The sequence below is a fragment of the Heterodontus francisci genome, chromosome 27, assembly GCF_036365525.1.
Source record: "Heterodontus francisci isolate sHetFra1 chromosome 27, sHetFra1.hap1, whole genome shotgun sequence".
In the NCBI taxonomy this organism is placed as follows: domain Eukaryota; kingdom Metazoa; phylum Chordata; class Chondrichthyes; order Heterodontiformes; family Heterodontidae; genus Heterodontus; species Heterodontus francisci.
In genome coordinates, this window is record NC_090397.1 from 28,902,361 (window position 1) to 28,926,414 (window position 24,054).

Here is a 24,054-nt window from a genome sequence, read left to right on the forward strand (position 1 = left end):
GTCCCAGCAGTGGCCACCGCTACTGGTGGCGCTGCTGGGACTAAGAGCTGCCCGCCCACTGATTGGCCGGCAGCTCACTGAGGTGGGACCTCCTCCCCCAAACTGGTGGAAGTCCCGCCTCGAGACAATTAAAGCCTGGGGACCCATAAAATACGGGATGGATCCCCAGGCTAGGCAGAAGTGGGTTCACCACCAACTTTCACATCGGTAATGAATTCCCGTCCGCCTAAGGTAAAATCCGGCCCTTACATTTATATAGTGCCCTCAGGACATCCCAAAGCACTTTACAACCAATGAACTTACCAATCAGTAATGAAGAGTGTATTCACTTTGCAATTGGCATGGGAAGGCGGTGCACCATGAGGATGACCAATGGCAAAAGCGTTGGGCGTGCATGGGTTAAAGGCAGGAGGTCAGGTGATGAAACCTCCAGGAATATGTCCAACCAGAGTTAGCAACCCCAGAAGAGTATTTAAATAGAGCATTAATAAGAATCCTAAAAGCTGCAGGCCAAGTATACTGAAGATTTTGCATCAATTTGAAAAGAATTTTGCATCATATTGATGTATAAGCTGTTTGTTCAAGGCAGCTGATTTATCAAAAGTGGTGTGAGACCACCACCTGCGACCAGTGTGAATCAGATCCTCCTTTAATGTTTTGAATGTTAGTCAAGAGAGAAACAGTACATCATAAACTTAATCTGCATTCTCACATGTGAGCCATGTTCTGTGTATGCGTGCAGAGACCTCCACTTTGCTTTAGCACAGAACAATGCATGTTATTGTCTAAAACCACTCTCAAAACAGGTACCAATATCAAACTAGTACTCATGATACAAATGCAGCATTCGGATATCTTAAAAGCAGTATCTCTGTAGAACTTAGGCAGTGTGATTTGGTGTATTGGTTGTATGCATTTTTGATTATGTCCTTGAAGTGTTTCAGCTAAAACGTCCAGTAACTCCTATTGATCAAAGTGTGAAGTGGACCCCGGCCACCCTCGCTGATCTCTGTCAATTGATTCAAAGAAGGATTGCTGCAAAATCAGATGTTATATCTGTCTCTATAGCAACCCAACAGGCATTGGTAGGTAGATCATTTTAAAGAGATGCTTTATATAATATGTGGAGAGATCAGACATCAACACCAGTTGATGTTTTGGGCTGCTAGCTTCCATTATAACCCTGATAAAGGTTGTGAGCCTGAAATGTTAACTGTCTGATCTCCCTACCGGTGCTGATTTTCTGTTTTATGTTTTTGTTTTAGATTTCCAGCTTTTGCAGAATTTTGCACTTTTCATACTTTTTTAATGTTTGATATTGTCTGTTAAATTTCTTTATCAGTGGATTTTTTTTTTAGCTCCTTTATTCAGCCCCTCTCCTCCTCTGAACAAAAGTAGTACTGGTAGCCCATCTACAGCCACCTAACCCGGCATTTGTGAACCAGGATTGCGAGTGCTGGTAGACTGTTGGACTATGAGTGCCATCACAGCTGAGCCTGTCTTTGTCTACCCTTAATTTCTGGTGAGATTGCTGGATAGTGATTAGGAGAGGAAACCCTAGCTGTCCCTGTGCCAACAATGCAGTGACTCTGAAGCCAGTCATGTAGCCTCTGCTATTGTGCATGGCTGAGATCTGCATATACATTACAAACCAAGGATCGAATATTGGATCTTCTTGGCTTATCCGTCAGCATATCACACCAGAGGTTGCATTTATTCACTAAGTAAACATAATTTGAGAGAGGAATAAATTTTAATATCACCCACTGAAGATACTCGAATTTGAGTTATAACTTTCCATGATGTGTGGCAGCTTAAAATATACTTGCTATTTATGAACTATAGAGGATAGAAGCAAACAAATAAGGAAGAATCAAGAAGTGCAGGGAAGAAAAAAACATTACTGTAATTCACAAAGTATGCAACTTACCTTGATGAGTAAGACATGTTTTATATAATATAAAAACAAGAAATGCTGAAAATACTCAGCAGGTCTGGCAGCATCTGTGGAGAGAGAAGCAGGGCTAATGTTTCAGGTCAGTGACCCTTCTTCAGAACTCCAGCATCTGCAGTATTTTTCTTTTATTAAAGAAATGTTTTATCTTTGGTCTTGGAACATGGGTGATGGTTGCATTAATTGCTTAACCCTATTTGTTCTCCTTCAACCAGTTCTGACGATGATGGTGCTTCCCCTAATGATGCTTTTGCTGTACAACTGAATAGCAAGGCTTCTTCAGAGAGTGTTAAATGTCAATTAGATAGTGTAGGACTGGCATCACTTGTAGGTCAGACCAGGTAGGGGCAGCAGCATTCATTCCCTGAAAGACATTAATAAACCGATTGGATTTTTGCACCAATCTAGCAACTTTGATTACCTTTCCTGGTGCTACTTCCAAATATTACCGTGTGTATTGAATTCAATTTCACAGTTTATTATGGTGGGTTTTGAACTTCTATCTCTGGATTGGTAATCCAGTAACAAGTACCTCTTTTGAACTGATTATGCTATACGATTTTTGGAAAGATACTGTGTTTCTGAACATATTAATTTCAAGCTGGCATTGCTATTCTTAGGGAGGAATGATTATAGAAGACGTAAAGCTGCTTTGGGAGGAGTTTGTGCACTGTTCTCATGACATTACTCTGACAAACATGGAAAACAAAGAACTCAGCCGACGAATTACTACACATATCATTACAGTATGTGAACAACTCTTCCTTCACTATCTTCATATGGTGGACGTAGTGAGACGGCGCTCTGTATTCACTGATGAGGCTAACCTTAGTAGGCTAAAGGCTCAGCTGACTCTTGACTGCATTAAGTTGTAAGTTTGTCAACATAAATGATCATGGCTTTACTGTTTTAATGTACCTTTGTGTATTCATTCCTGTTGTTTAATTTTATTACACAAAATCAGTCTATATAAAATAATTTGTGAACACATAATGCAATAAATGTTTACATAACTACTTGATTTGTAGTAAGTATGGAAATTGAAAAACATTTTTTCCACTACATTTAAAATATTTGGTTGTCAGTAATTATTTACATTCAGTTTGCTACAAATCAAAAAGAAGTTGAGCCAGCGTTACAATTTATGGAAGAAGACCATCATTTGGCTCATCTTAATTCATCCATCTCCCTTGCTGCTGCATCTAGTTGTTTCTTGAATGATTCCAGTGTTATTAGCTTGATGACCCTCTCTGAATTTCCATTCCAAGTGCTGATATTTTTTGTGTGAAGAACTTCCTGATATCAGTGCTAAATTTACCATTTACTAGTCTGAATTTGTGTTCCCTTCTGCTCTATTCACAATTTAAGTATTATTTGGGATTTACCTTTTACATTTCTTTAATTATCTTAAATACATCTATCATCCCTCAGGTGCTTCCTCACCAAGAAGAGAAGCCCAAGTTTCTCGAGCCTTTCCTCATAACTTAATTTGTTGTCACTAGGGATCAGTCTTGTGGCTCTTCTCAACACTAGCCTCCAAGTGCATAAATATCTCCCTTGGTTCTTGGTGACCAGAATGTGTTTAAAGAAATTAATTTAATTCAGAACTTATTTGCAGATCCTGTTGGTTAGCTGCTTATTATTAATATAAAGCATTTTCCCATTTATTCCTTTATCTTTTTGCAAGTAATGGAGCCACATGTAAGGTAAATATGCACAAGGTTTCTGTGTGTTATTTCACTGTGTTACTAGTGAGAAGCTAACTTTCCTGAAAGTGGATAAGATAAAAATATTGCTCATTTGTCTTCCTTCCCTTGCCTCCTCCCCTCCATTTTTGAATTCATATCTGCATGGCAGCTGTGTGGTAACTGTGTAGCCTTTGGCATTACCCACTGAAGATACTAGAATGCACAGTTTGAGTTATAACTTTGCATGATGTATGGCAGCTTAAAATATACTTGCTATTTATGAACTATCGAGGATAGAAGCAAACAAATAGGGAAGAATCACGAAGTGCAGGGAAGAAAAAACATTGCTATAATTCACAAAGTATGCAACTTACCTTGATGAGTAAGAAGTGTTTTATCTTTGGTCTTGGAACATGGGTGATGGTTGCATTACTTGCTTAACCCTATTTGTTCTCCTTCAACCAGTTCTGATGATGGTGGTGCTTCCCCCAATGATGTTTTTGCTGCACAACTGAATAGCTTGCAAAGCTACTTCAGAGAGTGTTAAGAGTCAATTAGATTGTGTAGGACTGGCATCACTTGTAGGACAGACCAGGTAGGGGCAGCAGCATTCATTCCCTGAAAGACATTCATAAACCGATTGGATTTTTGCACCAATCTAGCAAGTTTGATTACCTTTCCTGGTGCAACTTCCATATAATACTGTGTGTATTGAATTCAATTTCACAGCATATTATGGTGGGTTTTGTACTTATATCTCTGGATTGGTATTCCATTAACATGACTACTATCCCAATTGGTAGAGCTTTCCAGCATTCTGAATACCTTAGCGATCTATATATGAAGTATGCAATCTGTAGTCAATTTTTAAATATACTCATTGTTACTCAAAATAATACTGTAGGCAGAGTAAATCCCAGGGGTGATGGAATTACAGAAGTATTCTCTCAGAAATTACAAGGAATTTCAAGTTGTTTTATGCCATTCGCCCACGTGGATTAGCTGTTGTACTAAGTCAGAAGGTATGGACACATGGACCCATATTTCTAGGACCTGAGGAATGAGAAAAAGCAATTAACTGGAGAAAAGAATGAATATAACATAATAAAAGGAATGAATTAATTATTGGAGTTTAGTTCTGTATTCAGCTGTATTTTTCTGATATTTTTTAAAAGTTTGAATATACCATCTATAAAACGTCGGATTTCTAGAGAAATCAAGGCTTTGCGCAAATCATCAGATGATGAAGAAGCTTTGGACATGGAATATTTTGGCAACTATAAACATATGGTCAGCAAATCAATGTCTCCTGAAGCCCACTTTACATTAAATCACCTCTTCAACCTCAGCCGACCCAAGAAAGCACGAGAACCAAAACAACAAACAATAGAAACAGATCTTCAAGAGGTTAGTCAGATATTAGAATATAAACTGTACATTTTTGTTGAAAAATGCTGGGTGAATTAACTATTTTCTTCATGCAATTGGGCAATATTTCTTTACAGATCAATGAAAATATGCCACATTTGGACCTAGCGCAAGTCTATAATGTGTTATCTCATAAAGGTGAATCAGCTGGAGATCACAGACAAATGGAAAGTAAGTATTTAACAATGGCCTGTATTTTGTTCTGGTAATAATGGTGAAATCTGACATCATTACTTCACTGAAACTGACTACAACTGCAGGTGTCTGCACATGCACAGAATAATGCAGAAATCTAGAAGTTGCTGTCAGTGAATCTGCAGTTCTCCAGAGGGTGCATTGCTGAGGTCCCCCAAGACTGTAATCTCTGTTGCAATTATGATTGAAAGAAAGTTTCCACTCTAAGGCTGACAGTCTCACTATAAAAAACCTAGAAAAAGTTAAACCTTGTTTGAATGAGGTGTAACTTGGTTTTAAATGGCATAGTAACTTCAAAATTACTACTAAACATTATAATGGCCCTGAAAAACTAATTTTATATTTGTGGATTTTCAAATTGCTCCATAATAAAATTCTTCTGTTTTTAAATGTTTTTTTTAAAAGTTTGTTTATTTTAGCACCTATCTTAGTCCAAACATAATTCTATATTTCACTGAAAATTTAAATTATAAGTGAAGTAAATTAAGTGCTTTTAACTTACTGATTTGTTGTGTGTGAATACTTCAATGTGATTGGTTCCTTACCTGCTTGCTGTCATCACTGCTGCTGTATGCCACGACATCCCCTTGACTTGGCACCAAATTTAAACTGCTGTTGAGAAAGGGTAAAATCACACCACAAAGATCGCTAAATTTTTGCAGCCAGCTCTCTTCGAGGTCAGCAGCAAGCACCCTTGCTTCAACAATGAATGCAAAATCTGGACCATTGCTTTATCTAAACATTTTATAAATTATAAATTACATGCTGTATTCTGCTTCTGCTCTAACAGCTATACTATGGATCAGTAGCATAATGATTGTACACAGAGTGGGTTCTCAATATTGAGCATGCCATCAAGGGAAACTGCCAAGTGGAGAAGGTGTAATTTTTCATAGAAATTGGAGGAAAGTTTTAAGGTTTGTCACCCTGGGAAGTTTGTGTGTGCTACCTAGTGGCTGCCTCAAGTGTAACACGTCAAGTCTTAGAAACTGATGTCGTTCCCACAATCTCGGCTGTGGCATGGCAGAAAGCTCAGGGAAACGTAGAAAAGGGGAAATGGGAAGAAAATGCATTACAGAAAAACCTGTAAAATGACATAAACACAGTTTAGCAAACTCATTCGTACAAGGAGAACATACAGGTTTCAAAGTGGGGTAGAGGGTGGTGTTAATGCATGACAATTCTTACCACTTTAAAATATGTATTAGTTAGGAGCTCCTGATATTTGAATTTGAGCTGGAGACTCCAATTGTAGAAAATGAATTTGAAAGATCCAAGTTATGGGAGATGAAGTAAAGCCTGGAGGGATTAAGAATAACTTTGTTCAGTAAACTGGGCAAATCTGTTAATGGGTAAAACGTCAGAAGATCAATGGGAGGTGTTCGAAAAAGAATTTAATGAGATATGAAATCAGTTAATCCCCCTAAGAGGCACGAGTTCTACTTGCCAAAAAAACAGTCATAGGCAACTAAAGAGTTAAGAGACAACATAAAGTGAAAAGAAAAAGCATACAAACATGCAAAAGATAGCACAGATCATAGTGAATGGGTGAAATACGAAAAAAAATAAGGAGGGACAAAACAGAGTTACGAAAAGGGAGTTCAAAATCAACAGAAACTTTTTTTTACAATTATATTCGAGAAAAGAGGATTGTCTGGAGCAATGTGAGCCTGTTGAAAACTGATAATGATGATATTGTCAGTGAAAATAAGGAAATGGCAGACATGTCAAATAATTACTTTGTATCAGAATTTACAGTAGAGGAAGAGAATAGGATGTTGGACATCCTAAGGAAACTAATATTGAATCAGGGCAGGGATGTCGGCAAAATAACAGTAATGAAGAAAATAATGGCACTAAAGAGTGACAAATCCCCAGGACCAAGTGGTTTCCATCCCAGGGTTTTAAAGGAAGTAGGTGAGAACATCCTGCGACTGTGTCCCCGTGTTCTAGATTCCCGAGAAAGGGGAAACAACCTCTCAATATCTACCCTGTCAAGTCCCTTCAGAATCTTGTATGTTTCAATGAGATCACCTCTCATTCCTCTAAACTCCAGAGAATATAGGCCGCATATATTCAGCCTCTCTTCATAGGACAGCCCTCTCATCCCAGGAACCTTTGCTGTACCGCCTCAAATTTCTTTGATATGGAGACCAAAACTGCACACAGTACTCCAGATGTGGTCTCAACAAAGCCCTGTACAACTGTAGCAAGACTTCCTTATTCTTGTACTCCGATCCCCTTGCAATAAAGGTCAACATGCCATTTACCTTCCTAATTGCTTGCTGTACTGCAAGCTAACTTTCTGTATTCCTTATACGAACACAACCAAGTCTCTCTGAGCATCAACCTTTACAAGTTTTACGCCTTTTAAAAATATCCTGCTTTTCTGTGTGAGGTTATTCACTTTGGTAGTAAGAACAAGGTGGCAGATGGAGTATAATCACATATTAGTCTTTTGTGTGGCACAGTGGCGCAGTGGTTAGCACTGCAGCCTCACAGCTCCAGCGACCTGGGTTCAATTCTGGGTACTGCCTGTGTGGAGTTTGCAAGTTCTCCCTGTGTCTGCGTGGGTTTCCTCCGGGTGCTTCGGTTTCCTCCCACAGCCAAAAGACTTGCAGGTTGATAGGTAAATTGGCCATTAGCAATTGCCCCTAGTATAGGTAGGTGGTAGGGAAATATAGGGACAGGTGGGGATGTGGTAGGAATATGGAATTAGTGTAGGATTAGTATAAATAGGTGGTTGATGGTCGGCACAGACTCGGTGGGCCGAAGGGCCTGTTTCAGTGCTGTATCTCTAAACTAAACTTATCGAAATCTTTGGAAATCCAAGTATACTACATCTACTGGTTCCCCTTTAGCTATCCTACTCATTACATCCTCAAAAAACTAATAAATTTGTCAAACACAATTTCCCTTTTGTAAAACCATGTTAACTTTGTCTGATCATACTCCGATTTACTAAGTGCATTGTTAAAACTTCCTTAATGATAGATTCCAGCATTTTCCTAATGACTGATGTCAGACTAACTCATCTGTAATTCCCTATTTTCTCTCTCCCTCCTTTCTTGTATAGCGGTGTTATATTTCTTCCAATTCACTGATTGTTCTAGAATCTAGGGAATTTTGGAAAATCATAAACAGTGGATCCACTATCTCTGCAGGTACCTCTTTTAGAACCCTAGGATGTAGGCCATTAGATCCTGGGGAGTTGTCGGTTTTTGGTTCTTTAAGTTTCTCCAGCACTTTTTCTTTGCTGATATTAATTACCTTAAGTTCCTCACTCTTATTAGTCCCTTGGTTACCCTCTATTTCTGGTATGTAATTTGTGTCTTTTACTGTGAAGACAGATAATGAATATTTGTTCAATGTCTCCTCGTTCCCCATGATAATTTCTCCTGTCTCTGCCTCTAAAAAGAAAAGAAAGACTTGCATTTATATAGCGCCTTTCATGACCACCAGGTGTCTCAGAATGCTTTACAGCCAATGAAGTACTTTTTGAAGTGTACTCACTGTTGTAATGCTGGAAACACGGCAGTTCGTATGCGCACAGCAAACCCCCACAAACAGCAATGTGATAATGACCAGATAATTTGTTTTTTTGTGATGTTGGTTGAGGGATAAATATTGGCCAGGGCACCAGAGATAAGTCCCATGGGATCTTTTACACCCACTCAAGAAAGAAGATGGGGCCTCTGTTTAGCATCTCACTCGAAAATTGGCGTCTCTGACCGAGCAGTGCTCCCTCAGTACTGCATTGGAGTGTTAGCCTTGTGACTCAAGAGGTGAGAGTGCTGCCCAACTGAGCCACAGCTGACACATTCGCTAAGGGCTCGATGTTTACTTTAGCTACTCTCTGTTATATATACTTGTAAAAGCTCTTGCAATCTGTTATATTCCTGGCTAGTTTACTCCTATATTCCATTTAGTTTTCCTTTTTATCAACTTTTTGGTGGTCCTTTTGTGGTTCCTAAAACATTTCCAATCCTCAGGCTTACCTCAGTTCTTTGCAACATTATAAGCCTCTTTTCGTCATCATCATCATTTTAGGCTGTGTTCACTCACTGTAGGATGTAGCCCTCCTCATGCCTTTCCATTGCATGAGGGATTTCTGCTGTATACTGATGTGCTAGCAAGGCGTATTGTGACCAGAGATTTTCTGTTGGGGTTGCCTCACCCTTAATGCTGCACTGGAGTGTCATCCTTGATTTTTGTGCTCCAGCCCTCGCATGAGACTTGAACACAGGACCTTGTGATTCAAAGGCAAAAGTGCTACCAATGGCACCACTCTCTCCCACCTAGTAAGCTACAAATGGATCTTTCTTTCTGAGTTTTATTTTAATGGAATATATTTTTGTTAAAGATTTTGAATTGTTTCTTTAAATGTTTCGTACTGTTTATTTACTGCCATACCTTTTAGTTTATTTACCCAATCAACTTTAGCCAGCTCTCCCCTCATACCTATGTAATTAGCTTTGTTTAAGTTCAAGATTCTTCTTTGGGACTGGAGTATGTTGCTTTCAAACTTAATATGGAATTCAATTGTGTTTTACTATGAGATTACTAATTAAACCTACCTCATTGCACAATAAGACAAAAGCTAAATACAACGGATGCTGGAAATCTAAAATTAAAACAAAATATGCTGGAAACACTCAGCAGGTCTGGCTGCGTCTGTGGAGCGTGAAACAGGGTTAATGTTTTAGGTTGATCACCCTTCATCAGAACTGGGAAAAGTTAGAAATGTAATAGGTAATTCAGACACTTGAAGGGTTTAAAATTGATAAGGAAGAGGTATTGGATAAGTTGCCTATGCTTGAAGTTGATAAGGTACCAGGACCAGATGAGATGCATCTAAGAATACTGAGGGAAGTGAGAGTGGAAATTGCGGAGGCACTGGCCATAACTTTCCAGTCTTCTTTAAATTCAGGGTGGTGCCAGAGGACTGGAGAACTGCAATTGTTACACCCTTGTTCAAAAAAGGTGTAAAGATAAGCCCAGCAACTACAGGCCAGTCAGTTTAACCCCAGTGGTGGGGAAGCTTCTTGAAACGATAATTCGGAGCAAAATTAATAGTCACTTGGGCAAATGTGGGTTAATTAAGGATAGCCAGCATGGATTTGTTAAGGGCGAATTGTGTTTAACTAACTTGCTGGAGTTTTTTTGATGAGGTAACAGAGGGTTGATGAGGGTGATGCTGTTGACGTAGTGTATGTGGACTTGCAAAAGGCATTTGATAAAGTGCCACACAACAGACTTGTGAGCAAAGTTATAACTCATGGAATAAAAGGGAAAGTAGCAACATACGAAATTGACTTAGTGACGGGAAATAGAGAGTATTGGTTAATGGATGTTTTTCAGACTGGAGGAAGGTTTGTAATGGAGTTCCCTCGGGATCAGTGTTGGGGCCTTTGCTCTTCCTGACATATTAATGACCTAGACCTTGGTGTACAGGGCACAATTGGTGGATGTTACAAAACTTAGAAGCATTGTGAACACTGAGAAGGATAGTTAAGAACGACAAAAGGACATAGACAGGTTGGTGGAATGGGTAGACAAGTGGCAGATGAAATTTAATGCAGAGAAATGATTCAATTTGGTAGGAAGAATGCAGAGAGACAATATAAAATAAAGGGTACAGTTCTAAAGGGGGTGCAGGAGCAGAGGGACATGGGTGTATATGTCCATTAGTCATTGAAGGTGGCAGGACAGGTTGAAAGAGTGCTTAATAAAGCATACAGCATCCCAGGTTTTATTAATAGGGGCATAGAGTACAAAAGCAAGCAACTTATGTTAAACCTGTATAGAACACTGGTTGGGCCTCAACTGGAGTATGTTAAAGAAATTTCCAAGCCTGTTTGTAAAGAAGACACTGAGATTAGGATGCTTTGGTGGAGATTGTTGATTGCTTGCCACAGAGCTTACTTCTGCACTCCTAACAACACCCACACCAGTTCTGGCTGGCTCTTCCTTATATAGACACACTTGAATACAATTAACTAATTGACACCCAACACCTGTTCACCCTATTGTCTTGAACTACCAGGTATTTATCATTCATTAACAGAACTTCAGACCCCAACAGAGTATTGGATTCAGTTCTGGCAGCCACACTTTAGGAAAGATGTGAAAGCATTACAGGGAGTGCAGATAAGATTCATGAGAGTAATTTCAGGGATGAGGAACTTCAGTTACGTGGATAGATTGGAGAAGTTGGGACTGTTTTCCTTGGACAAGAGAAGATTGAGAGAAGATTTGATGGAGGTATTCAAAATCATGAAGGGTCTAGACAAAGTAGAAAGGGAATAACTGTTCCCATTGGTGACAGGATCGAGAACAAAAGGGCACAGATTTAGGGCAGATGAAATTTAAGGCAGAGAAGTGTGAAATGATTCAATTTGGTAGGAAGAATGCAGAGAGACAATATAAAATAAAGGGTACAGTTCTAAAGGGGATGCAGGAGCAAATGAAGATCGTTTCAGAAGGAGTCTGCTCTGGAGATGTCGAGAATTATTCTAGTAAGCTTTCTAGGAGAAATGTGGCATCAAGGTTTTTCTGCCAGCACACGCTTGAATCGCAAGATTTTATTTACAGCTCCTCAGGAGCTATGTGGCACCAGGGACTTTTTTTCCCTCCCTGGATCTTGGCAGGATTTCTTTAAAAAGGTGGAGAAGGAGATGAGTTGGGTGATTTCTTTTTTCCCTGGCAGGAAAACACCAGCTGTCTTCAAACAGTTCACACCACAACTATCTGAAAAACAACGTTCAAACCCCAAACTGAGAATCGACCTCCTGACCTCCACAAACCTTGACATGTGGCTTCTCTGTAACCATTTTTTCCTCAGGTCACCAAGGGTTCTGTTATTACTGAGCCCAAATCACAGATGGTTTCCAGCACAGGTGGCTTTCAAACAACATCTTGTCCTGTCGGTGAATTTGGTTAAAAAAAAAACACATCCATGAAATATTTTCAGTTTTAACACAACTCCTTAAAAAAAATTAAGAAAAATGGAAGCATTTTCGTAACAATATCTAGAGGACCAGAATACAAGGTGTAAAGGTTATGCTCCAGCTATACAAAGCCCTGGTTAGACCACACCTGGAGTACTGTGAGCAGCTAAGGGCAAACCTTAGGAAGGATCTATAGACCTTGGAGGAAATACAACATAGATTTACCAGAATGATAACTGGACTCCAAGGGTTAAATTACAAGGAGAGATTATGCAAAGTAGGGTTTTATTAACTGGAATTTAGAAGGTTTTAAGGGATGATTTGATTGAAGTTTTCAAGGTACTAAGGGGAACAGATAGGATAGATAGAGAGAAAACATTTCTATAATAAAAGCAAAATACTGCGGAAGCTGGAAATCTGAAACAAAAACAAGAAATGCTGGATTCACTCAGCAGGTCTGGCAGCATCTGTGGAAAGAGAAGCAGAGTTAACGTTTCGGGTCAGTGACCCTTCTTCGGAACTGACAAATATTATAAAAGTCACAGATTATAAACAAGTGAGGTGGGGGTTGGGCAAGAGATAACAAAGGAGAAGGTGCAGATTGGACCAGGCCACATAGCTGACCAAAAGGTCACAGAGCAAAGGCAAACAATATGTTAATGGTGTGTTGAAAGACAAAGCATTAGTACAGATTAGGTGTGAATATACTGAATATTGAACATCAGCAAGTGCAAACCTGAAGAAAAACAACCTGAAAAAAACAGTGGGTAAGCAAACTGAACAAACTAAGATGAAATGAAATAAATGCAAAAAAAGATTGTAAAAAATGTAAAAAGGAATGCAAAAAAAAGGGAAGAAAAAATAACTAAAAATGACTAAAAATGAAAGTAAAGTGGGGGGCTGTCATGCTCTGAAATTATTGAACTCAATGTTCAGTCCGGCAGGCTGTAGTGTGCCTAATCGGTAGATGAGATGCTGTTCCTCGAGCTTGCGTTGATGTTCACTGGAACACTGCAGCAATCCCAGGACAGAGATGTGAGCATGAGAGCAGGGGGGAGTGTTGAAATGGCAAGCAACCGGAAGCTCAGGGTCCTGCTTGCGGACTGAGCGGAGATGTTCCGCAAAGCGGTCACCCAGTCTGCGCTTGGTCTCCCCAATGTAGAGGAGACCACACTGTGAGCAGCGAATACAGTATACTACATTGAAAGAAGTACAAGTAAATCGCTGCTTCACCTGAAAGGAGTGTTTGGGGCCTGGGATAGTGAGGAGAGAGGAGGTAAATGGGCAGGTATTACACCTCCTGCGATTGCAAGGGAAGGTGCCCTGGGACGGGGACGAGGTGGTGGGGGTAATGGAGGAGTGGACCAGGGTGTCGCGGAGGGAACGATCCCTTCGGAATGCTGACGGGAAGGGAGGGGAAGATGCGACTGGTAGTGGCATCACGCTGGAGGTGGCGAAAATGGCGGAGGATGATCCTTTGGATATGGAGGCTGGTGGGATGAAAAGTGAGGACAAGGGGAACCCTGTCACGGTTCTGGGAGGGAGGGGAAGGGGTGAGGGTAGAGGTGCGGGGAATGGGTCGGACACGGTTGAGGGCCCTGTCAACCACAGTGGGGGGAAATCCTCGGTTGAGGAAAAAGGTCATATCAGAAGCACCGTCATGGAAGGTAGCATCATCAGAGCAGATGCGTCGGAGACGGAGAAATTGGGAGAATGGAATGGAGTCCTTACAGGAGGTAGGGTGTGAAGAAGTGTAGTCGAGGTAGCTGTGGGAGTCAGTGGGCTTATAATGGATATTGGTAGACAACCTATCCCCAGAGATGGAGACAGAGAAGTCGAGGAAGGGAAGGGAAGTGTCAGAGATGGACCATGTAAAGGTGAGAGAAGGGTGGAAATTGGAAGCAAAGTTGATAAAGTTTTCTAGTTCGGGGCGGGAGCAGGAAACGGCACCGATACAGTCATCAATGTACCGGAAAAAGAGTTGGGGGAGGGGGCCTGAGTAGGACTGGAACAAAGAATGCTCGACATATCCCACAAAAAGACAGGCATAACTAGGACCCATGCGGGTACCCATAGCGACACCTTTTACTTGAAGGAAATGCATGGAGTTGAAGGAGAAGTTGTTCAATGTGAGAACAAGTTCAGCCAGGCGGAGGAGGGTGTTGGTGGATGGGGACTGGTTGGGCCTCTGTTCCAGGAAGAAGCGGAGAGCCCTCAAACCATCCTGGTGGGGGATGGAGGTGTAGAGCGATTGGACGTCCATAGTGAAGAGGAGGCGGTTGGGACCAGGAAACTGGAAATTGTCAAAATGACGTAGGGCGTCAGAAGAGTCACGGATGTAGGTGGGAAGAGACTGGACCAGTGGAGAAAACATTTCTGTTGGCTGGGGACTCTAGGATGAGGGGACATAATCTAAAAATTAGAGGCAGACCTTTCGGGAGTTAATTTAAGAAACACCTCTTCACAGAAAGGGTGGTCGAAGTTTGGAATTCTCCTCCGCAAACAGCAATTGTGAGATCAGTTGTAAATTTTCAATCTGAGATTGATGGATTTTTGTTAACTAAAGGCATTAAGTGATATGGGGCAAAGATGGATACATGGAATTAGGTTGCAGATTAGTCATGATCTCATTGAATGGTATAACAGGCTCGAGGGGTTAAGTAGCCTATTCCTGTTTCTATGCTCCTGTGAAAGTAGATATACCATTACTCAGTGCCTGGCTAATCTAACTTCAGACTGAATGTTTAATATTTTTCAAGCCAAATCTTTACAAATGTTTAACCAAGTTTAACATTGTCTCTTCTGTTTACAGTTGTTGCTGTACGAGCTGCTATTTTTCCAAAAGAACAAAATGAAGAACAACTTTTAACCAAAAATATGCAGCCACAGCACCATACAATATATCGAATGGTAATATTAATAATGGGTAACTCTATTTAAAACCATATTCACAGCCCTTTTTAGTTCTGGATTTATTACCTCTAGATGAGATGAGACATTAGAGGGGCTTAAGGCTGAAACACAATTGACTTGTTTTTACTTGTTGAGCATTTTAATGCGCTGACACGGAACACAAAAGTCCGAGTGTATCAAGCCTGTGTCCTCAGTACCTTGCTCTACGGCAGCGAGGCCTGGACAACGTATGTCAGCCAAGAGCGACGTCTCAATTCATTCCATCTTCGCTGCCTCCGGAGAATTCTTGGTATCAGGTGGCAGGGCTGCATCTCCAACACAGAAGTCCTCGAGGCAGCCAACATCCCCAGCTTATACACACTACTGAGTCAGCGGCACTTAAGATGGCTTGGCCATGTGAGCCGCATGGAAGATGGCAGGATCCCCAAAGACACATTAAACAGTGAGCTTGCCACTGGTATCAGACCCACTGGCCGTCCATGTCTCCGCTTTAAAGACGTCTGCAAACGCGACATGAAGTCCTGGAACAAGTCGTGGGAGTCAGTTGCCAGTGATCGCCAGAGCTGGCGGGCAGCCATAAAGGCGGGGCTAAAGTGTGGCGAGTCGAAGAGACTTCGCAGTTGGCAGGAAAAAAGAAAAAAGAAGCGCAAGGGGAGAGCCAACTGTGTAACAGCCCCGACAACCAATTTTTTCTGCAGCACCTGTGGAAGAGTCTGTCACTCTAGTATTGGCCTTTTATAGCCACTCCAGGCGCTGCTCCACAAACCACTGACCACCTCCAGGCGCTTACCCATTGTTTCCCGAGACAAGGAGGCCAAAGAAGAAAGATTTTAATGAAGCGCTTTGAGTGTTGTTGCTGCTGGGACTTGGAAGTTATGATTTAGCAGTGTAAATATGTCTAATTAGTGTCTCATAGTGAGATGTTCATCACTTTTGTTAATTTGAACATACACAGTAAGAAAATGTAAGTAAATGGGAAAAATTAGGATTAGAATGTTTAACTGCGTACTCTCTATTTTCATTTCAGAATTTTCAATCCAATCCAAACCTGAGTGTACGAAAAGCTTTTTCAAAGGAAATGGGTATTTTTAGCTATACTTCAGGTTCCCAAAACGCAATCTTGCAGAGTTTCTACAAAGAGGCAAAAGCTCAAGGAAATGATCAAAAATGTTTGTCAGTTGCTGATGATCTCCAGAAGTAAGCACCACAATATTGACTGAATTAAGCTATAGCATATTGATATCACAACCTTTCTGATTTATCATTTTAAAAGAATTCCTAAAAATTTAAATTTGTATAGATGAATCATGTTTTTGTAATTTGGTGTTTAGATATTAACCTTCTTTGCTGACATTTAACCAGTAGGCTAGAGGATATATTGAGGTTGCTGCAGTTGTCTGGGGAAGACATAAAGAAAACCCTGCCTATAATGCAGTTCAGCGTTGAATACCCTGACATTTGTTTACTCTCCTGCATGAAGAATTGTCACTTAGATGAGATACTTACTTGAACGGCTTCTGGCACTCAAGAAATTGTAGGCAGGGCCTATTCACTGCCTTTGGGGAGAAGTGTAACTTGGCAAAAACAAACTGCATATATCAAAATGTTATTTTTCTTTTATGCATACTAAGAATTGGGGACGGAATTTGCACTGCCCGGCAGGAAGCCAGTAGGATACACCAGCTCTTCACCCACCCCCACCCCGGCACGCCTCCTATTCGTCCCTCACCTACTCCTCACTCTCCTATCCCCCTCCCCCCCCGCCCCCCCCCAGGGCCTCCATGGAAGGCCTGGCTGTGATTGACTTTATTTACATCCTGCTGGCCTGCTGCCCATCCAAAATGAGCATCAAGAGGAGGACGACTGGTTGCTGGCAGACAAAGATCAGAGGCTAAGAAAAACAGAAAATACTTGAAATACACAGCAAGTTTGTGGAGAGAGAAACAGAGTTAACATTTCAGGTCAATGACATTTCATCAGAACCTCCTCCGATCTAATGAAATGTCATTGACCTGAAACGCTTACACTGTTTCACACTCCACAGATGCTGCCACGCCTGCTGAGTATTTCCAGCATTTTATGTTTTAATTTCAGATTTCCAGCATCTGCAGTATTTTGCTTTTGGATTAAAGATCAGAAGCTGCCTGGAGGCTGCATGCCAGCGTATGGAAAAGTTCGGGGGTAGCTGGATGTGGGACTCCAGTATCGAGTTGTGCCTGGAAGAGCACAGGACCAGAATTTCCCCTTTGAGTTGCGAGTATTACTCTCCTGCTCTTCTTGTCCCACAAAGATTAGTTTAAAATTTAACTTTTAGAGCCTGTAGTTCTTCCATAGCAGGTTTTACCCTGCTCAGCAGGTCATTAAGATCACATTAGGGCTGAATTTTGTGATCACACAGCCAGGAGCAGCAGCGGGTGCGCAAAATGGCGGCGTTCCCACTTGTCCTGTGATTGGTTGCGCCGCCGCGATTACGTGGCAGGCAGTCATTTTGCGTAATGGAGGTGGTTGACCCTCCCACAATCCCATGTCATGGGTGGAAATGGAGACGTCATTCACGGCGTCACCTGATGTAGGACCAGGTGCTGGTGCCATCTTTAAAAGCCTGCCAGCCCTGTATTCGCTGTCTCCCTGCATTCCATGGAAGCTCACTGAAGCAACATTTCTTTGCTGTTCCAAAAAGTTAAAACGCAGCAAGCCACCCCACTGGGCATCCTTCTGTTCATGTGACAGGTCTGAGCAAGGTTTGCCCCACAGTTCAATGATGCCTCTCTGCTTATGCTCCTGCAGTCTGCAAGGGAACGGCGGGAGGACCTTTTCCCCAGCAATGGTAAGAAGAGGCCCTCCCGCCTGACTAAGCAAGCCTGAATGGAGATCGCAGAGGAGGTTAGCAGCTGTGGGGTCACCCGACGAAACTGGGTCCAGTGTAGAAAGAGGGTCAATGACCTCCTGCATTCAGGGGAGGTGGTGGCGTAGTGGTATTATCACTAGAATAGTAAACCAGAGACATGGGTTCGAATCCCACCAGAGCAGAAGGTGGAATTTAAATTTAATTAATAAATCTGGAATTAAAAAGCTAGTCTGATGATGGCCATGAAACCATTGTCAATTGTTGTAAAAACCCATCTGGTTCACTAATGTCCTTTAGGGAAGGAAATCTGCTGTCCTTACCTGGTCTGGCCTACATGTGACTCCAGACCCACAGCAATGTGGTTAACTCTTACATGCCCTCTGAAATGGCCGAGCAAGCCACTCAGTTGTACCTAACCGCTACGAAGTCAATAAAAAGGAATGAAACCGGACGCACCACCCGGCATCGACCGAGGCACCAGAAACGACAACAGCAAACCCAGCCCTCTTGACCCTGCAAAGTCCTACTTACTAACATCTGGGGGCTTGTGCCAAAGTTGGGAGAGCTGTCCCACAGACTAGTCAAGCAACAGCCTGACATAGTCATACTCACAGAATCATACCTGACAAACAATGGCCCAAACACTGGAATCACTATCCCTGGGTATGTCCTGTCCCACTGGCAGGACAGACCCAGCAGAGGTGGTGGAACAGTGGTCTACAGTAGGGAGGGAGTTGCGTTTGGAGTCCTCAACATCGATTCTGGACCCCATGAAGTCTCATGGCATCAGGTCAAACATGGGCAAGATAACTTCCTACTGATTACCACCTACCACCCTCCCTCAGCTGATGAGTCAGTACTCCTCCATGTTAAACACCACTTGGAGGAAGCACTGAGGGTGGCAAGGGCACAAAATGTACTCTGGGTGGGGGACTTCAATGTCCTTCATCAAGAGTGGCTCGGTAGCACCACTACTGACCGAGCTGGTCAGGTTTTAAAGGACATAGCTGCTAGACTGGGTCTGCGGCAGGTGGTGAGAGAACCAACAAGAGGGAAAAACATACTTGACCTCATTCTCACCAATCTGCCTGCCGCAGATGCTTCTGTCCGTGACTGTATTGGTAGGAGTGACCGCTGCACAGTCCTTGTGGAGACGAAGTCCCACCTTCTTATTGAGGGTACTGTCCATCGTGTTGTGTGGCACTACCACCGTGCTAAACGGGATAGATTTCGAACAGGTCTAGCAATGCAAAACTGGGCATTCATGAGGCGCTGTGGGCCATCAGCAGCAGCAGAATTGTACTCAACCACAATCTGTAACCTCATGGCCTGACATATCCCCCACTCGACCATTACAATCAAGCCAGGAGACCAACCCTGGTACAATGAATAGTGCAGGAGAGCATGCCAGGAGCAGCAGCTGGCATTCCTCAAAATGAGGTGTCAACCTGGTGAAGCTGCAACCCAGGACTACTTGCATGCCAAACTGCATAAGCAGCATGCAATAGACAGAGCTAAGCGATCCCGTAACCAACGGATCAGATCTAAGCTCTGCAGTCCTGCCACATCCACCCATGAATGATGGTGGACAATTAAATAACTAACTGGAGGAGGTGGCTCCACAAATATCCCCATCCTCAATGATGGGGGAGTCCAGCACATCAGTGCGAAAGATAAGGCTGAAGCATTTGCAACAATCTTCAGCCACAAGTGCCGAGTTGATGATCCATCTCGGCCCCCTCCTGAAGTCCCCAGCATTACAGATGCCAGACTTCAGCCAATTCGATTCGCTCCGCGTGATATCAAGAAACGACCAAAGGCACTGGATATGGCAAAGGCTATGGGTCCTGACAATATTCCAGCAATAGTACTGAAGACCTGTGCTCCAGAACTTGCCACTCCCCTAGCCAAGCTGTTCCAGTATAGCTACAGCACTGGCATCTACCCGGCAATGTGGAAAATTGATCAGGTATGTCCTGTACACAAAAAGCAGGACAGGTCCAACCTGGCCAATTACTGCCCCATCAGTCTACTCTCAATCATCAGCAAAGTGATGGAAGGTGTCATCAACAGTGCCATGAAGCAGCACTTGCTTAGCAATAATCTGCTCAGTGATACCCAGTTTGGGTTCCGACAGGGCCACTCAGCACCTGACCTCATTACAGCCTTGGTTCAAACATGGACAAAAGAGCTGAACTCAAGAGGTGAGGTGAGAGTGACTGCCCTTGACATCAAGGCAGCATTTGACCGAGTATGGCATCAAGGATATGGGATTAGTGTAGGATTAGTATAAATGGGAGGTTGATGGTCGGCACAGACTCGGTGGGCCGAAGGGCCTGTTTCAGTGCTGTATCTCTAAATAAATAAATAAAGGAACCCTAGCAAAATTGGAGTCAATGGGAATCAGGGGGAAAACTCTCTGCTGGTTAGAGTCATACCTAGCGCAAAGAAAGATGGTTGTGGTTGTTGGGGTCAATCATCTGAGCTCCAGGACATCACTGCAGGAGTTTCTCAGGGTAGTGTCCCAGGCCCAACCATCTTCAGCTGCTTCATCAATGACCTTCCTTCAGTTTAAAGGTCAGAAGTGGGGATGTTCGCTGATGATTGCACAGTGTTCAGCACCATTCGCGACTCCTCAAATACTGAAGCAGTCTGTGTAGAAATGCAACAAGACCTGGACAATATCCAGGCTTGGGCTGATAAGTGGAAAGTGCCATTTGCGCCAGACAAGTGCCAGGGAATGACCATCTCCAACAAGAGAGAATCTAACCATCTCCCCTTGACATTCAATGGCATTACCATCGCTGAATCCCCCACTATCAACATCCTAGGGGCTACCATTGACCAGAAACTGAACTGGAGTAGCCATATAAATACCGTGGCTACAAGAGCAGGTCAGAGGCTAGGAATCCTGCGGCGAGTAACTCACCACCTGACTCCCCAAACCCTGTCCACCATCTACAAGGCACAAGTCAGGAGTGTGATGGAATACCCTCCACTTGCCTGGATGGGTGCAGCTCCAACAACACTCAAGAAGCTTGACACCATCCAGGACAAAGCAGCCCGCTTGATTGGTACCCCATCTACAAACATTCATTCCCTCCACCACTGACGCACATTGGCAGCAGTGTGTACCATCTACAAGATGCACTGCAGCAACTCACCAAGGCTCCTTAGACAGCACCTTCCAAACCCGCGACCTCTACCACCTCGAAGGACAAGAGCAGCAGATGCATGGGAACATGACCACCTGCAAGTTCCCATCCAAGTCACACACTATCCTGACTTGGAACTATATCGTTGTTCCTTCATTCTCGCTGGGCCAAAATCCTGGAACTCCCTTCCTAACAGCACCGTGGGTGTACCAACCTCACATGGACTGCAGCGGTTCAAGAAGGCAGCTCATCACCACCTTCTCAAGGGTAATTAGGGATGGGCAATAAATGCTGACATAGCCAGCAACGCCCACATCCCTTGAATGAATAAAAAAAAAAAAAATTGCTTGGTGTGATCTGGTTGTCACTACATGATATGCCACATGGGTGCCACTGCCATTTCAAAGACAGGGAGGCCATAGCAGATTGCTGGCAGATGACTGGCTGCATAAGTGAATTAAGTCTCCCTCGTTTATACCTCGGAACAAGTTTGACCCATGACAGGTTGAGTCAGTATGCCAGACAAAGCACCCCCAGGTGTTGATGAAGTGCCCATGTTAGTAGAACTGTGATGTTGAAGTTTGGCAATGTTCAATATCTGCATCCTTGCTCTTTCAGGAAAAGAGGTCCCATAACAAGGAGGGAGACAATCAGGACTGGTGGTGGAGTGCCCGACCTGCGTCCTTTAAGTCAGGCTGAAGAGGAGGCACTCCAACTAGGCAGGAGCCAAAGAGGGCGCGCCATCTCAGACATGGATCTCGGGGTGCCAGCGCAAGAGATTGATTTGTTGTCGATCAGTTAAATGTCATGGTGAATTAGCTCTGGCATGTTGTCCTTAATGGGATATGTGTAGCCTAACCCACACATATGTTGTTTGCATTGTATCTTGCAGGTCACCATTTGCAGGAAACCACTGACCCTGAGAAACTGACGACAACCTCTGAGGACGAGGATCACTCAGTGGATGCATCATCCCATGACTCACCTACACCTTCCACCAGCGCAGATACTTTCACCTCGTTTTTACAATCAGGGTCACAATCTAGTGAAAGCACAACACACGCACCCGAGCAGCAAGCTGAGGCTGAGATGTGCAATGACCTGCAAACCCTCACTTGGCCATGAGGTCCACTCAGCAGTGGCAGGGCGAGAGAAGGACCAGGAGGCCGGAGAATATTCGAGCTCCTAGTCCTTCTCCAGTGAGCAGAGAGGTTCCAAGGAGCCTTGAGAGGGAGGAGGAGGATGTGCCCTGCATCCTGGGTCTCCCCTCGGGGTGATTCAAGTGTGCACACGGGCTCCTCATCCTCTCCGCCAGTGAGCCAAGCTCCAGCAGTCCTGACACCTGAGTGCACTCCTGCACCAGTGCAGGAATCCTACAGGCAGCCGCGGCCCTTCAGGTATCAGACACCCAGAGGATGCCCGCTGAAGTCATTCAAGCCAAGAGGCATCGTGATCATCAGCCTGCCTCTAGTCCAGCTGCTGTCGCAGGGGATGTACCACACAGGAGCACACGCAAATATGTAAAATAGACACCTTGTACACGGGTGAAATAGATATCTCATGTTTAGTGTAATTAAAAGTTAATTGGTGCAATCTTCAGCCTTCATTGATGGATAACCGCATTCCACCATGGCGTGAGTATAACTACTGCAATTCCCTCAAACGCCTTACTACATTAGCAAAGTGCCCTCTGACATCATTAACATGCCAATGAACATGATTGTTTTATTACTCGAATGATGTTACATGGGCACTGGCTGAATTGGATGTTGCCATTCATGCTGGAGGGCAAGATGTATGGAGGCAGAAAACTTGATACGACATGCGTGAGGATGATTTGTTATCAGGAGTATATTTATTGCAAGTCATGAATTTTGGAAACACTCCATTATAAGGCTCTGTCTTGCCTCGCTTGCGTGCTGCTCAAGATGTCTGCCCTCCATCACTCTGCTAGGATCTTCCATAGCTGCTTTGCCTTGTATGCCCTCTGTGTCCTCTTCATCAGAGGAAGTTTCATACTTCCACGTGTCTTCCTCTGGCAATGCCTCCCCCCTCTGTAGTGCTCTGTTATGTAGAACGCAGTAGACCACAACGATGCATCCAACTTTCTGTGTGGCATACTGGAGGGCTCCACCAGATCTATTGAGGCAGCGGAACCACATCTTCAGCATACCAATGGCCTGCTCGATGGTCGCTCTGATGGAGCCGTGAGAGGCCTTGTAACACTCTTCCACATCATTGCTGGGGTTCCTTACAGGCGTTAGAAGCCATGTCCTCAATGGGTAGCCCTTATCCCTGAAAATCCACCTTTGAAGGCGAGAGGGGGGAGTGAAAAGATCTGGCACCTATGACTGCCGAAGTATGAGTCATGGCAGCTTCCCGGGAAGTGGGCCCACACTTGTAGGAAGCGCTTTCTGTGGTCGCATATCAGTTGTACATTAATGGAATGAAAACCCTTCCTGTTGATGAAGGCAACTGGTTGGTCTATGGGAGCCTTGATGGCCATATGTTTGCAGTCAATCACATTTTGCACCTATGGGAATCCTGCAACGGCCCCAAATCCAATAGCCCTCTTGTCTTAACTTGCAGGGTCTGTGCTGTAGTGCATATATTCGCCGGCCCTCCTGAACAGAACATTGATTATCTCCTTAATGCTGCGGTATGCTGAGGATTGAGAGATGCCACACGTGTCCCCGGTGGATCCCTGAAATGATCCAGAGGCATAAAAGTTTTGTGCCACAGGCATAGGCTGACCACCAAAAACCATTGGTTGCAAAATGTCATTGAGCAGTGCGCAGAGGTCTGTTATGGACTCTCTGGACAGCTGCAGTCTTTTCCGGCAGTTCTGCTCAGAGATCTGCAGGCATGTCAAGCGAATTCTATAGACTCGCTGCTGTGCTGTATCTGTGCTCTTCGTTGGGTT

General features: G+C 43.4%; 1 protein-coding gene across 4 annotated transcripts in view; it reads left to right on the forward strand.

Moving 5' to 3' along the window:
* ccdc87 (coiled-coil domain containing 87) overlaps window positions 1-24,054 on the forward strand; it is a 97,995-nt gene that overhangs the window by 12,914 nt on the left and 61,027 nt on the right. For all 4 annotated transcript variants that reach the window (XR_010977715.1, XM_068059716.1, XM_068059717.1 and 1 more), the window contains exons 3-8: window positions 937-1,085; window positions 2,575-2,825; window positions 4,818-5,049; window positions 5,148-5,241; window positions 15,028-15,125; window positions 16,156-16,325. Coding sequence is in view for 3 of the 4 variants with exons in the window: in XM_068059716.1 (XP_067915817.1) it covers window positions 937-1,085; window positions 2,575-2,825; window positions 4,818-5,049; window positions 5,148-5,241; window positions 15,028-15,125; window positions 16,156-16,325 (994 nt within the window). In the remaining variant the exon portion in view is untranslated. The remainder of the gene's footprint in view (window positions 1-936; window positions 1,086-2,574; window positions 2,826-4,817; window positions 5,050-5,147; window positions 5,242-15,027; window positions 15,126-16,155; window positions 16,326-24,054) is intronic.